Source organism: Mustela putorius, unplaced genomic scaffold (genome assembly GCF_011764305.1).
Source record: "Mustela putorius furo isolate JIRA1106 unplaced genomic scaffold, ASM1176430v1.1 tig00003858_pilon_pilon_pilon, whole genome shotgun sequence".
NCBI lineage: Eukaryota > Metazoa > Chordata > Mammalia > Carnivora > Mustelidae > Mustela > Mustela putorius.
In genome coordinates this window covers 19,420,770-19,434,879 of record NW_025422010.1, presented here as the reverse complement: position 1 = coordinate 19,434,879, position 14,110 = coordinate 19,420,770, and the positions used below count along the sequence as shown (strand labels likewise).

The window sequence follows — 14,110 nt, the reverse complement described above, 5'->3', positions numbered from 1 at the left end:
GAGCCAGAGACGCCCACATGCAGCCAGGCTGTCTGCACCACAGGGACACCTGCATCATGTGACCTCCTCTCTGCTCTATGGAGACCCTATTCTCTAGCCAACAAACCCTCAGGTGAGGGCAATAGTAGATTATTTTCACCCAAGACTCCCCCTAGAGATACCTGCAATTTGCCCTTGGAGGAGCCAGGCCACAGGGTGAACTGGCGGCTTCCAGAAGGTCACCACCCAGCACCAAGGCCCCTGGGTCCCCAGGAGGTGGCCCTCCGAGGGCATATACTGAGCTCCACCAACATCCAGGTACGCGCTAGTCAGCCAGCACCCTGCACCAGTCACTGCCAGCAGGATCCGAGCCAGCAGGCGGAACCCAGAGCCTGCGGTCTGCCAGCTCGCCCTCCCTGCTACCTTGGTCATTGCTAAGCTAGTCCCTGCCCCAACCTCGTATCTGCAAACTGACCATCCCAGAATCCAGCGCTTGAGCTTCTGGCGATGATGCAATGAACGAATGTATAAAAGCCCTCAGCATAGTTCTTGGTGTACTGTAAGCATTATTTTATGCTTCAGCATGTGTTCCTACCGTTATCATGTTCACACACATGCAGAACTACCTGGTTGGGGAATCCTAAGGACACAGACTCTTTTTCTCAAGAATCTTCACCTATAAATCAAGGCAGGAAAGAACAGTTTGAAGACTGCAGTACTCACTAAACATCCAGGACAATCTGCTTCAAGCAGGGACTCTAGAAATCACTGTGAAGATTCTACTACTGTCAGCTTGGAAGTGTTAACCTAATGGCATCCAAATGACCCCAAACTCTGCATGTCAACTCTGGGGTGATCCAGCCCTCACCAGGCAACCATGTACCAAACAAAGCTACAAAGTCACCAGACTGTGCTTTTAAAAAAAAAAAAAAGGAAAAAGTCTCAAATTTAAAAAAACTGAATGGAGACTCATTATTCATATAGGAGCTCTAGAAGCAGCTGATCGTCGGTGGATGGAAAATGTGAAAAGCATGCCTCATTCATAAACTCCTCATTCGGCCAGACTTAACAGCTTCCACATTAGCAAAATTGACAAGGGTGAGAATGGAGTGTGCAGGATCTCTGGAGAGTCTACTCAAGCCTCCACACGGTACACACTGAGATCTGGGGCAGGCTGAATGATGGGTCTGTGGCCGGGACGTCCCAGGACAGCCCACTTCGGTCTCCACCCCCTACCCTGCCCCCTAGAGCAAACTGCTGCAGTGTGGGTCAGCAGTGGGAGTCCTGCCGGGATGGTGCTTTACCCAATTCTCTCAATGCCAGGCCTTACCGAGAATCCCCACCCCAACCCCAAGAAGTTCACAAGGGGCCAGGCCATCTATATCCTCCTAAGTCACCGGGGAGGCTGGATTATGCCCCTCCCCTTGGAGAAGGGGAGGGTCATATCCACACTTCTTCATCTTGATAAAGAGCTTTGGTCTCTGGGGAGCACTCCCGGATCCCTTGGTCCCAATTCCCTGAGCACCTTCCTCTGTGCTCCAGCTGCTCACTGCTGAGGACTCATTTAATTGTTGGTTCTCGGGTCTGATGGTCTCCTGCCCTCACACGGTAATGGGCTAAGGGACATCTTGTTCACCACTGTGTCCTTACTGCTTAGAACACTGCCTGGCACATAGTAGGTCCGATAGGTTCTATGGAGTGAATGAGTGAATCCTGCTGTGCAGCAGCAGTACCCGGATTCCTATCTGGGAGGCAGGCCGGGGTGGCAATATACTTGGAAGGGGATGAGACTCACAGAGCAAACTCTTAGCTTTTACTGCCAATAGTAGATTCCCTATAAATGTGGGTGCTGATAAAGATCTGGGGGGAGTTAAAGCACTCCATAACACCTCTTTGGGGGTCCCCAGTTGTGCTAGATTGGTTGTTTCCATGTCTGGCTTCTGGCTCGATCATAAGCTTCTAGAGTGTGAGTCTTACTCATCCCTATACCCTCCCAGCCTCCGTCAAAGCCTGTACCCACCCACAGGGGCAGAAGAAATGAATGAGTGAGTATATGAATAAATAGTAAAACCTCTCCTGAGACTGACTGGTCTGCCTTGGTCAATGGATGCCTGGAGGCAAAGTGTGTGCCCATTTCAGTTTAAAACCAAGAACAAAGCTTCGGGGTCAGGGTGGGAGGCAGGTCCAGCCAAGATGTGAGAGCCAGACTTGGAAAGCTCCAGCACAGCATGAGAAGCCAGAAAACAGAGCCGGAAAGAGATAAGGCCATCCTGATAGATGCTTTGTAAAAGAGGTTCAAGTACACACTGGATGAACTTCTGAGTTTCCTGTTTTTAAAACTTTCTTATGATGAAGTTGGAGTTGGACATCATCCCTTTCAGCAGGGGGTTTTTGCTTGTCTGGAATAATCAGGCACCTGTGGCTCAGTACATGTGTGTGAGCACAGCAGAAAAATGGTGACCAGTAACCACAAAGTCAGTGGGTTAAGGTGGCTGGAGTACTGGGTTCTGGAGGGGCTGGTTCTGCTGGGCGTCCACCCCTGAGCCCGAGGGGCCCCAACTATGAAGCAGGGAGGCCAGGCCACGTCATCTCTGAAATCCTTTCCAGCCCTGCAATTCTAAGATTTGAGTCTCAGTCACACTGAGGACTCCAGCAGAAGGTACTAGTTTGTACAGGCATGAGCTAAAGTGCCGTAAAATACAGATGTATAGAATTTACTGGTATAAATACTTCTGTTATTTGAGCATAGTGATTTCAGACAATTAGTGAAAATAATCCTAATTTTAAGTGGCAGTTCATTCTAGGATGTCTGCTCATCAAAAAATTTACAAAGCACAACTGCTTCTTCGTCTCACTGCTAAATTACAATATTTTGAGCTGTGTTCATACTTCCTTGTGTGAGTTCTTAAGCAGAATAGGCTACAGAAACAGGCATGTTCTTTTGTCTGTCAAGCATTACAACGGACCCAGTGTTTTTTTGTTAAAGAAAGTTAACTTTACTGCACATTGGTTTCCTCATTTATAAAGTAGGAAAGAGTAGAGTTTATTCATGTCAAAGATGGAAGAGGTTATGCCCTGTGAGCCCCCAAATGCACTTTGCTACTTCCTCTGGGGCCACCAGCTGCACAGCTGAGCAAGATGGCCACCCGGTGACATCTCCCTGGTTAACACACAGGGCCCTCCCAGCAGGAGTCAAGGCGACCCAGGTAGTGACAGATGCCCCTCTCCCCCAGTGTCAAAGATGAGGAGGGCCATGTATTTCTAATAAGGATATCAAACACAGATAGTAGGGATGATCTCTTCCTGGACAGTTTAAGTTAAACTGTGTTCCCACGAGCAGGGAGGGATCTTCAAAGCTAACAACACTGGTAGTAACTTGTGAAACCCATCCTACAGAGGAACAAGCAGAGGCTTGCAGAGGCAAGTGATTTGCCCAAGCAGAAAATGACAAGTCTCCCAAGTTCTCCTCACTGATTCCCACGTTGTATTTACTTAAGAAATTTGGGGTCCTTGACGAGTTGGCCCCATGTACCTCTGTCAGGGGCTGTGCTGGACCGTGCATAGTCAGTTGCCCTAGGAGTCTGACTTCACCTCCATGAGGCAGTTATTATAAAAGCTCCATTTCGGGGCACCTGGGTGGCTCAGTGGGTTAAGCCGCTGCCTTCAGCTCAGGTCATGATCTCAGGGTCCTGGGATCGAGTCCCACATCGGGCTCTCTGCTCAGCTGGGAGCCTGCTTCCTCCTCTCTCTCTCTGCCTGCCTCTCTGTCTACTTGTGATCTCTCTCTGTCAAATAAATAAATAAAATCTTTAAAAAAAAAAAAAAAAAAAAAAAGCTCCATTTCACAGATGGCATTCTGTGAATATGGAACTTACTTTGCTTGCTGGACAGAGTGAGTCATGGGAAGTCCCAGGGCTGGACGGACTTGGGTTCAAATTCCCATTCTGGCCCAAAGCGATGTTTGATACCGTAACTCTTGAGGATCAGTGGTCCTATCTATAAAATGCAGATAAGTACTTAGGTACCATGGTGAGGGGGCCTCAGAACTTGGAAAGAAAAGCACCATTCCAGTATGAAACAAACACGAACAGTTCTAAGATGAAAGCACAGAGAAGTCAGATTACGTTCAAGAAACCAGATGGGTTCTCAGTCAGAAAGACCTGGCAGTCCCCTGACTGAACATTAACTGAAAGTCTTAATTGAAAGTAGTAATTAATCATATGGGAAATTTCAACGTGTTTCCCCCTCGTCGTTTTAAGTTTCAGGAGACAGGAACCAGGCCCATCTTTTAGTCTTTACCCCTGCACCTAGTCACATAGGAAGCACTCAATACATGAGAAAATGGACCATGGCCGGAGGACGAATATATCAGTCAGAAAGGTTAGCAGGGGAAGCCCAGAAAAATACAAAAATAAAGCCAAGGCCACAGTGGCCATCCAAGCTGGCCATGAGAGGACAAACTTGCATACAACCTTCCAGGCTGATTCAGATCTCCCTGGAAACATGTTCACAGGCTGGTCACACCAACATCATCAGGGCCCTGGCATGATTATTTGTGTAAAATTAGTGAAATGGCCTTCCGGGTCACATGGAAGTCTGAGAGCTAGTACCACCCATTTCCACAGGGATTAAGTAAGCCTGCTGTCAGGTGCAGCCAAACCCAGGACCACAACAGGTCGGTAAGGTCAAGCAAGCCTCCTCATGAGGTCTCTTGCAGGCAGCTCTGTAGGCCACGCCCAGGTGATCCTTGAATCCCTGACGGGGAAGGGTTTGTTGTTACTTTTTTGAGAACACCTACTTTATAAGGACGCAGGGAGTGAAAAGGACCCGCCCAAAGTGTGCCCTCAATCAACAGTAAGATTACTGCGACTCTTTAAGGTGTACATCTAATACAGGACCAAGTCAGAATTCCATGAAGATGCGCTACTGTCTGCCCATGAAGCTTACGGTGCAGAGCAGAAATAAGGACCATGGGTGAGTTGAACAGCCCAAGTCTAACAGGGGGGTGGTGGGAGGGGGAAGCCATGGTGAACAGGAATGACCAGCGGAGAGAGCTCATGGAATACGGTGGAAAACGAATAAATGATGAGTCAGCACCAGAGGCCACACTGCCCTCCACAGAGGCCCACAGGGCAGTGGTCACGAGTGGGTAGTGTGCCGTTGTCACAATGTCCAGGGGGCAATTCTAGCATTTCACCTGTAGTGTGGAGTCAACATGCCGCACGATTCCTGGCATCCTATGCGGTGAGCTGTCCTACCCTAAACACCGGCAGCTCCCTGGCGACAAACACCAGATACAGTGACATGTGAGGGGCAAGGTTGTGAAGACTCAGAGGAACCAGCACAGAGTTTGGCACAGGGAGTGAAGGGGAGGCTCTGCAAGGACAGAGCCTCACTTACCTACTTCTCTTCAGAGCAAAAGGAAAGGCTTGTTGAGCTAGAGAAGCAAGCATTCTTTTGGCCTGCAGCGAATCACATAGGTCTGTTCCTGTACATTTTGCTTTGGTATTTGCTCCAGCCTGCTGGTCAGTCTCCAGCCCAAAGCCCAAGATGCAAAGAGGCAGGAGGTTCACATGGTTTTTCTGATTTTTTTCTTCACCTACCTTTCTCCAAAAGCTGACACGGCCCCGAGCAATGGGGTGGGTCCCCGGATTGCTCTTGCTTTACAGCATTGGAAGAGGGGACAAAATGCACATTTGTAAACAGCAGGCAAGACGGCGAGGACAGACAGAAACAAACACACACACACACACACACACACACACACACTCTCTCACAATAACAAGAAAGCTTTCTGGCTGAAAAGAAAGCAGAACTTTCTTCCCAGTTTATAAGTACTCGGTTTGCAGTGTTAGAGCCAGGCAAGTTCTTGGAAACGGAAGGGCAGCCACATTATGCACATGGTGTCACAACTTTTCACCCAGAGAACTAGAAAGCAAGCATGCATATACATACCCAACTTGGGCACTGTCACGATAGGGCAGCACTGAAAATATACTACAGAAGGATCTTCTGCCACTGATAAGGACTATTCTAAAAAACAACAAAAAAAGAACAAACAACAAACAACAAACTAAATGCAAGGACTCTTAAATTAAAAAAAAGAAGAAAAGAAACAACTGTAGCAATTAAGCATTCATGGAATTCACAGCAATATTTGCACACTCCCGCCGCCTCCTCTGACAGATGGTATTCTGTGCTCCTTGCAAAATGCAACCTCAGCGCAGCCAAAGCACGCTGCCTCTCCTTACCCAGAGGTTAGCATGCGAGATGCCGGCTCGGGTCTCTAAGGAGTACACATGAGTCCTCCCGAGCAGGAGCTGTTGGCTGTGGGTTGCACAGCAAGATGGAGCAGACAGAGCCATGAGTCTGGGGTGCCTAATGCTGCCAACAGTCATGCCACACTGAAACCATCCATGTCTCCTCTGCAGTGAACAATGCAAAAGCCATAGTGCCAGAAACCGTGAGCAAGAGACGCTCAGATGCCATTGTGATCGCTGGGGTTTTTTTCTATGCTGGCAGCACGTTAGGTTCTGAGAATAAATTAAGGGAACAATTACATAATCAGTCTTAGCCTCCATTCCTGCTATAAAGATACGACTGGAAACAGTTCTGTGTGATGCTCTTATGCAATCAAAGGCCACTTAGGAAAACATTAAAAAAAAACTCTCTCAAGTACTTATCCTGGCATATGAAAATAACTTTTGCCAAAGAGAACTGCTGCTTAAAAAAAAAAAAAAAAAGAAAGTGGAGAAGATTAAAAACCTAACATTCTTTAACACAGTAGAAACACACATCAGATATGAAATTTACTCTTATAATCTTTTTCTAAAATAATCATGATGAAAAATCAAAAGGGGAAATAAACCCCAATACTACTAACTGCATCAAGGTTGGGAGACTATGACCTTATTTTTACAACTACGATATTACACTGTCGACCTGCCCAGGATAAAGTCGGGTTCCCTGGCATGGCCAAGCAGGCCCTGTGTCTTCTGGCTCTTTCTCCTTCTCTGGTCTCAGCAAACACGACCCCACACCCCCCAACTTTATCATCCATCTATGTTAAAGGACTTGCTGTCCCCCACCTTGAAAAGACCCTGCTGTTGCATGCCCATCCTTTGCCTGTCGTGTCCAACTTAGTATGCTCAGAAGTCATGGCCCTAGGAAGGATTTCCTCCCCCTTCACCGAGTTCCTCATTTCCTTGTTGGGGAAGACATCAATCACAAAGGGCTGCTCGCTGCTGCCTCCCTGCCCTTCCAGAGGGTGCCCTGCCCTTCCAGAGGGTGAGTCCCAGGGTGGGGCTCACGGCAGCTCCTCCATAAACAGGGCCATGCTGGGCTTCACAGCAGCACCCCAGTCCCCGTCCCTGGGAAGGCAGGACCAGGGCTACCCATTCATCCCACACTGACCCATGTCGCCAGTGTTAACAGGACTGAAGCCACAGTCCCAGGCTCAAATATCAGCTGTGTCGTCTTTGTATGATCTCGTACCTCTTACTAACTCTTCTGAGCCTCAGTTTCCACAACTAAAATGATAGGATAAAATTACTAACTAGCCCACAGGAATGCTGTAAAGAATAAGTCAGTCCGTACTGGGAAAGCCCTCGGAACAATGCCTGGCAAACAATGACACTCAATAAATATTAACTAGTTTTACTGGGAATCGCCTTCTTCCCTGGTAAAACTGAGGGAAGTTTTACCAGCAGAGCACCTGGATTCTGAACCTCTTCAGACCTCTGTGCTAAAATATACAGGCCTGCTAAGATGTCAGAGGTGTGCCCAAGGGCAGCTGAGGTATGACACGTGACTACAAGTGTGTAACCCACACACAGAGCTGTCTCTCCTCTCTAGGAGAGACTTTTCATCAGGTACCACAGACCCTAACCTTGTCACTGCCGCAAGAACAAGAATGCCCTAAGCAGAGTTACCACCAAGGCTTCCAGGGCCAACATCTAAATAAATCATGAGCACACCACCTTGCTAAACATCAGTCAGCCTCCTCGGGCTCTCACACACAGTGACCAGTGGCAGATTCTCACTATAATGCCTCTGTATGTTTACTTACGCAGACATAATAATAGTTAATACTTATTAAGTACCCATTAGATGCCCAATTCTAGATGCTTCATCTGATGAAAGTAAGTTAAGTGACATGCCAAAGGGGACACACTATCAGGTGAGACCAGTTGGGGATCTGAAGCCATGCCCTTCTCTACCTTGTGCCCTGATGCTTTGCCCTTCACTGAGACTTACTAGAAGAGTCTGCCCCTGTGGGTTTGACTGGACTTTGGACACCAAGAAGTCAACCTTCACCACATTTTCTAGGGTGGCTTTCCAGCCTTGCCTGTAGGTGACCAGGCTGGGAATGGGTGGGGCCACAGGGTGACCCATCACAGCCACCCTGACTTCAGAGCTGCCTGGTGCCTCCTTCTCCTGCTCTGCTCAGCTGGAGTGCCTTCCTAGGTGGAAGGATAGGACTCTCCAAACCCCCACCAGCCCCTGAAATCCACCCAGGAGGAAAGTCTAGAACTACTCATTCCTTGAGGCGCTCGGTATCCACATCTCCTGCAACAGAGGAAGGAATGGATTGAACAGCCTCAGCTGGCTTAGTGTTAGCGCATTTCCTTCATTACTTAGTGCTAATGGGTGCTTCCTTCCCACACACTGAATTTGTTGGGACATTTCTAATAGAACAAGGAAACGAGAGAACATAAATGCATGTGAAATTAAGTATTCTTTCCAAAGTTCTAACCACAACGTGCCTATTAGCAAATGGGCTGCACTGTTTTCTAAATGAGTACTCATCTGTGTGGTCCTCACCATTTAGGTGTCGAGAAGAGGCTGACAGCCTGAGTCTCATTCAGAAAAATGTGTTATTCTATTGCACAGGTCAAGTTTAGGAACTACGAATATGGAATGTTTCCCAACAGTCCAGTTAGGCAGGTTCTTTTCCGGCTGGCCATTCTCAAGCAGCTGGAAAGGGAAGGAGGTTAAGTAAAAGCATAGCATCCTTGGGTACTTCCCCTCCATTTTTTGGTGGAACCATCCCGCAATTCCAACATCATGCAGGGTTCAGAGGAGGAATCCAGAACAGAGACCCGACAGCAGCTCCACACAAGTCTGTGGCTGTTGAAGCCCTGGGGAGCTGGAAATGGCCAACAGAGCTCCCAAGAATGCATCCAACATGTTGCCCTAAGTAGCTCTGGCTTCAGGCTTTAGCTAGAGTAGGCAAATATCAGCAAGTGGCAAGTTCTTGTCTTCTATCTCCTCCACGAGCAACTTGGAGCAGTGTGAACCTAAAGAAAGGTCCATTGTGACCAACTGCTGTGTCCCAAACCTGGAGGATTCCTGTGAATTTGCAGCTTTCTTCTTTGTAAGTGTTGGGGAAATATCCATCGTCACAATGATGCCCAAGGAAATCAGATTTGTTCACCTTCTTCAACTGCTTCTGGATTTGTGAGAGAATTAAATCAGATGGTAGTTGTCAAGAATGACACAAGACAGCCACATTCCATTTCCAGGGGACTTCAGAAACTGGCTACCTTCACGTGTTGGCTTCCAACCACTGTAGTTATTTCTTGTATGCCCACATTGCACGCAGAAAGCCCACAGGGTTTTCCCTTTTGTGCCATTCAACACCGAGTCAAGGTGACCAGAAAACATTATACAAAAGACTCTAACTTCAAAATAGGAATTAACTCCAGAGAGACAGGTCTTTAAGAAATTAAAGATCACATTTCCATACAAACATCTGCCAGAGAAGGAAAAAAACAACAAAACAAAGGAAAAAGCTCCAAGGGCGGCAGCCCGCAAGGGCAGAACTGCTTCAAGATACACAGTGTTTTCCAAACCTCTCCAGGAGGCATGAAGAGCACCATGTTTCTCCTTCATGTGGCTTCAGCTTCTTGCTTAGAAAAGTGTTTCTGGTATGCAGCAGCGAGGGCTTTAGGCCACAAAGCTTCCAAAGGCACATACCGCCAGTGAGATATTGGAGTATTCCAAATAGCCTGGAGATGCTCAAGAGCCCCATGGTTGACAGAGTATCACAGACCCATCATTAAATCCACTCTCAACCCCTTAGCCCAGAGCTAGGGAAGATCTCATGCCATTCTGGACCCTCAAGCGTTCCCTCAATTGCTGAAAGCTGGCTTTCTGTTCTATTTCCAGAGCCCTGGGGCATCTCTATTAGCTGTGAGAAAGTTCAATCTCTCCCAGGTGGAATATTCCATGAGAGCAGAAATACGATCTTAAGGACATAAAAACAAGCTACCAAGATCTGAAGTTAGAGCAAAGAAAATCACATTCGCAACAACGGTGGGTAAGCACGAACACAGCCCAGGGGTGTCCCTGACCCAGGAGTCTATGTTAGGCATTGGGCGCACATGTACACTGCATTTCCCAATTCTGTAGTCCATTCCCTACATGACCAGGAAGAAAAGCAAAGCACACTTTCAAATGCTGGTGTCAGGGGATGAATCGTGTCCCCCCCGCCCAAAAGGCATGAAGTCCACGGCACCTGCAGATGTGGCCAGAAACATGGTCTTCACAGATGCAATCATGTTGGGATGCATTCATACTGAATCAGGGTGGGCCTCAACCCAGTGGCTGGATTTCATAAAGACAGACATTTGCAGACACCCACATACACAGAGAGGAAAAGCCGTGTGACAATGGAGGCGTACACTGGACTGGCACAGCCTAGAGCCCAAGCCACCAGGGACTGCCAGCTGCCCTCAGAAGCTGGATTAGGTGACAGATGATCCCTTTCTAGAGCCCTCAAGAGGCACAAGGCCCCGCTGCCACCATGACTGCTGACTTTCGGCCTCTGGAGCTGCAAGAGCACGCACTTGTGCGGTTTTTGGCCCCCTCTTCCGTAACGATTTGTAGGGCAGCCCTGGACAGTGCATCCGCCCAGCGTCTGTCACTTTGTTCCCATGGCTGCATAGCGCTTCATGCCTCCCGCTCGGCAGGTCAGCCGTGCACTCATGAACGGGGGCGGGTGCATGCAGAAAGTAAAGCTGTTGAGACTGACGCCAGAAAACTAATGAGTATTATGAAATCTCAGGACCAGAGCCTACCAGGCGCTTTCTCTTCCCAGCCCCCATCCCTCCCCCAACTGCTTCCTCATCCCACAGTTGTGGGGGGTTGGGGGTTGGGGTGGGTGGGTGGTGGTGTCTCGACACCCCCCTCCCTCACTTTCTGAAGGGCTGGCAATTACATAGCAGATGAATGAAAATTAAAATCAAGATGTTCTTGTTTCCTCTATTTAAACTCTTATTAGCCGTGGGGGTGGGGGATGCTCTTCCTCCTTAGGAACACTCATTCCTGCATGTGCTACAGTGGGGAGGAGGGCAAGGCCAGACAACCTGTGGCTATTCCAAGGCCACTCTTCACAGGGAGCTCTGTCCCCTGCATCCTGGAGTGGGATGAAGACAATCTCCCAATTCTGGGAGTGGGAAGAAGGAAGGGGACTGTGGAGAAGAGGGACCAGAAGCCTGAGCAAGAGGCAGGGCTGAGGCCAGTGGCAGGTGCTTGGAATCTGGGCTGGGCCCTAGTGGAGGAGTGGAATTCCAACGGCTGAGAACAAGGAACACAGAGCCCAGGATGAAGGGAAACATGACCATGGCAGATGTGGCAGGCTCTCAGGCAGTCAGAGTAAGGGCAAATGGGGGCCACAGAGCTGGCCTCAGTTAGATGGTAGAAAGTACCGGAAGGTCCAGGCTAAATAGCCACCATACAAGATGGTGGTCTTATCCTCAGTGGCTGTGTTTGTCTACTAATCCTGAGTGCTCACACCACCCGCATCCTCACAGCCACCCCATGACTGCCGACACCACCACCACCACCACAGCACAAGCCTTCAGCACCGGCTTACGGGGGCACAGCTTATCCTACAGCGTACGGAGTGGTGGAGGACCCCTGAGAAACAGCTGTGTGCCATCTGCCCCTCCTCCCTCCCAACAAACACTTGCCTAGCACTTACTCTATGCCAGACCCTGGGGATCTGATGAGGGATGACAAAGATGGGAGCTCCACCCTCACAAAACCCGTGGTGGTGGGAGTGGCCTGATTGGGAAAGAGATTGCTCTCCAAGGGACAGCTAACCTGGCCTGAGGGAGGCAAGGTGGGCTTCCTGGAGGAAGTGACACCTAAGTCAAGCCCTGAGGAATAAGGGGCAAGAAGATACACTGGCGGAGGGACTGCATGAGTCCAGGCTGAGAGGAGAAAGAGCAGAAGGACTACTGGAGGAGCTGAGTATGCCAGAAAACTCTGCTGGCCTCATGTGCCTGACCCACCAGGGTCTCCACATCCCTCTGTGAGTCACTTTGACCAACTGTCTCGCTCACAGCTCAGCCTTAGAGGCTTTTCTCTAGAATAGCCACACTGAACTGTGCACTTACTAGGATCCAGTTTTGTACCTCCCCAACCTGTTTCAGTTAGTTATGTACCTCCCCAGGTAGAGGGGTATGAGTAGCCAGTTACCCTGGCTGCTCATACTTGTTCGATAATGACTGCACAGACCAGTGAAATGTGAAGGGAAAACAGGAGCAATGCTACAAAAAACACCAAATGCTTAGAAAGTATTCAATTAAGTCACTAAAAAGGGGGGTGGGGTGGGATGCTAGAATATCGGGAAAACACTGAAAATCCAACAGGATTCTGCACTTGAATTCTTGAGTCACTTTAAAAACATCCAATCTGAGGACGCCTGGCTGGCTCAGTCAGTAGAGAATGTGACTCTTTATCTCGGGATGATGAGTTCAAACCCCACATTGGGTGTCAAGATTACTTAAAAAAAAAAAAAAAAAAAAAAAAAAAAAATCTTGGGGCTCTTGACTGGCTCAGTCAGAAGAACACAGGACTCTTGATCTCCAGGTCATGAATTCAAGCCCCACGTTGTGAGTACAGAGATTATTTAAAAATAAAATCTTTTAAAAATACGTAAAATAAAAATCTTTTTAAAAAATTTAAAAGTAAGTGGGGCACCTGGGTGGCTCAGTGGGTTAAAGCCTCTGCCTTCGGCTCAGGTCATGATCCCAGGGTCCTGGGATCGAGCCCCACATCGGGCGCTCTGCTCAGCAGAGAGCCTGCTTCCTCCTCTCTCTCTCTGCCTGCCTCTCTGTGATCTGTCTCTCAAATAAACAAATAAATAAATAAATAAATCTTAAAAAAAAAAAATTAAAAGTAAGTGAAATCTTAAATAATAAATAAATAAAATAAAGAAGCCCAGTCAGGACGTGGCAGCAATAGGTGGGAACAATGATGGGTGGTTTTGATGCCAGAGACAGAGTCTGATCAGCAGGTCCAGATGCAAAGAGGAGGCTTGGCATCAAAACGTGGATGGATGACCACTGACAGGCCTAAAGGTGAAGCACAGTGTTTAAGCAACACACGTGGTTTCTGCGGAGAGCTCTTCCACAGGTCACGAAACTCCCCTTCTAAGCACACACTGCCCGTCAGTAATCGTGCAAAGCTGACGGGGTCTCAGCAGCACAAGAGCAGCAGAGCTGGGAAGGCCACAGGCGCGGTCCTAAAAGGCCTCCAAAGCTGCGGACGGAGGGAGTCCTGGGGCTCAGGGAGCCCGGGAATGGTTAAGATGGTGAATGGTGACAGTGACAGCGACCAAAGCTGTGGCCAGACGAGCTCCCCAAGACAGGACAGGCATTGAAGCTCCTGGCAGTCGTGTGAGCAAGAAAGGGAGGAGGTCTTCGAGGGCTGGCTGCCATGACAAGTGACCACCTGCACATGGCTGACACACAGGACTGCTCATCTCTTGGTCTGGGAGCCCAAGTCCAAGCCCACGGTGTCCACAGGCCATGCTCCCTCTGATGAAGGCGCTAAGGAAGGTCTGCTCCAGGCCTCCCTCCCAGCTTCCAGTAGCGCCTTGGCAGGCATCAACGTAACACCAGCCTTTAGCCATGTGGCATTCTCCCTGCGTGCAGATCTGTGCAAACTACTCCCCCACTTTTAAAAAAGATTTTATTTATTTATTTGACAGACAAAGAGATCACAAATAGGCAGAGAGGCAGGCAAGAGAGAGAGGAGGAAGCAGGCTCCCTGCAGAGCAGAGAGCCCAATGCGGGGCTCGATCCCAGGACTCTGGGATCATGACCCAAGCCAAAAACAG

At 48.8% G+C, this 14,110-nt stretch overlaps 1 protein-coding gene across 2 annotated transcripts in view; it reads right to left on the bottom strand.

The window, feature by feature from the left end:
- Nucleotides 1-14,110, bottom strand: part of CABLES1 (Cdk5 and Abl enzyme substrate 1) — a 109,502-nt gene that overhangs the window by 35,088 nt on the left and 60,304 nt on the right. The window contains exon 4 of one of the 2 annotated variants that reach the window (XM_013051260.2): nt 5,935-6,012. The exons of the other annotated variant lie outside the window; for it this stretch is intronic. Coding sequence (XP_012906714.2) covers nt 5,935-6,012 — 78 coding nt within the window. The remainder of the gene's footprint in view (nt 1-5,934; nt 6,013-14,110) is intronic. 2 annotated transcript variants of the gene reach the window in all.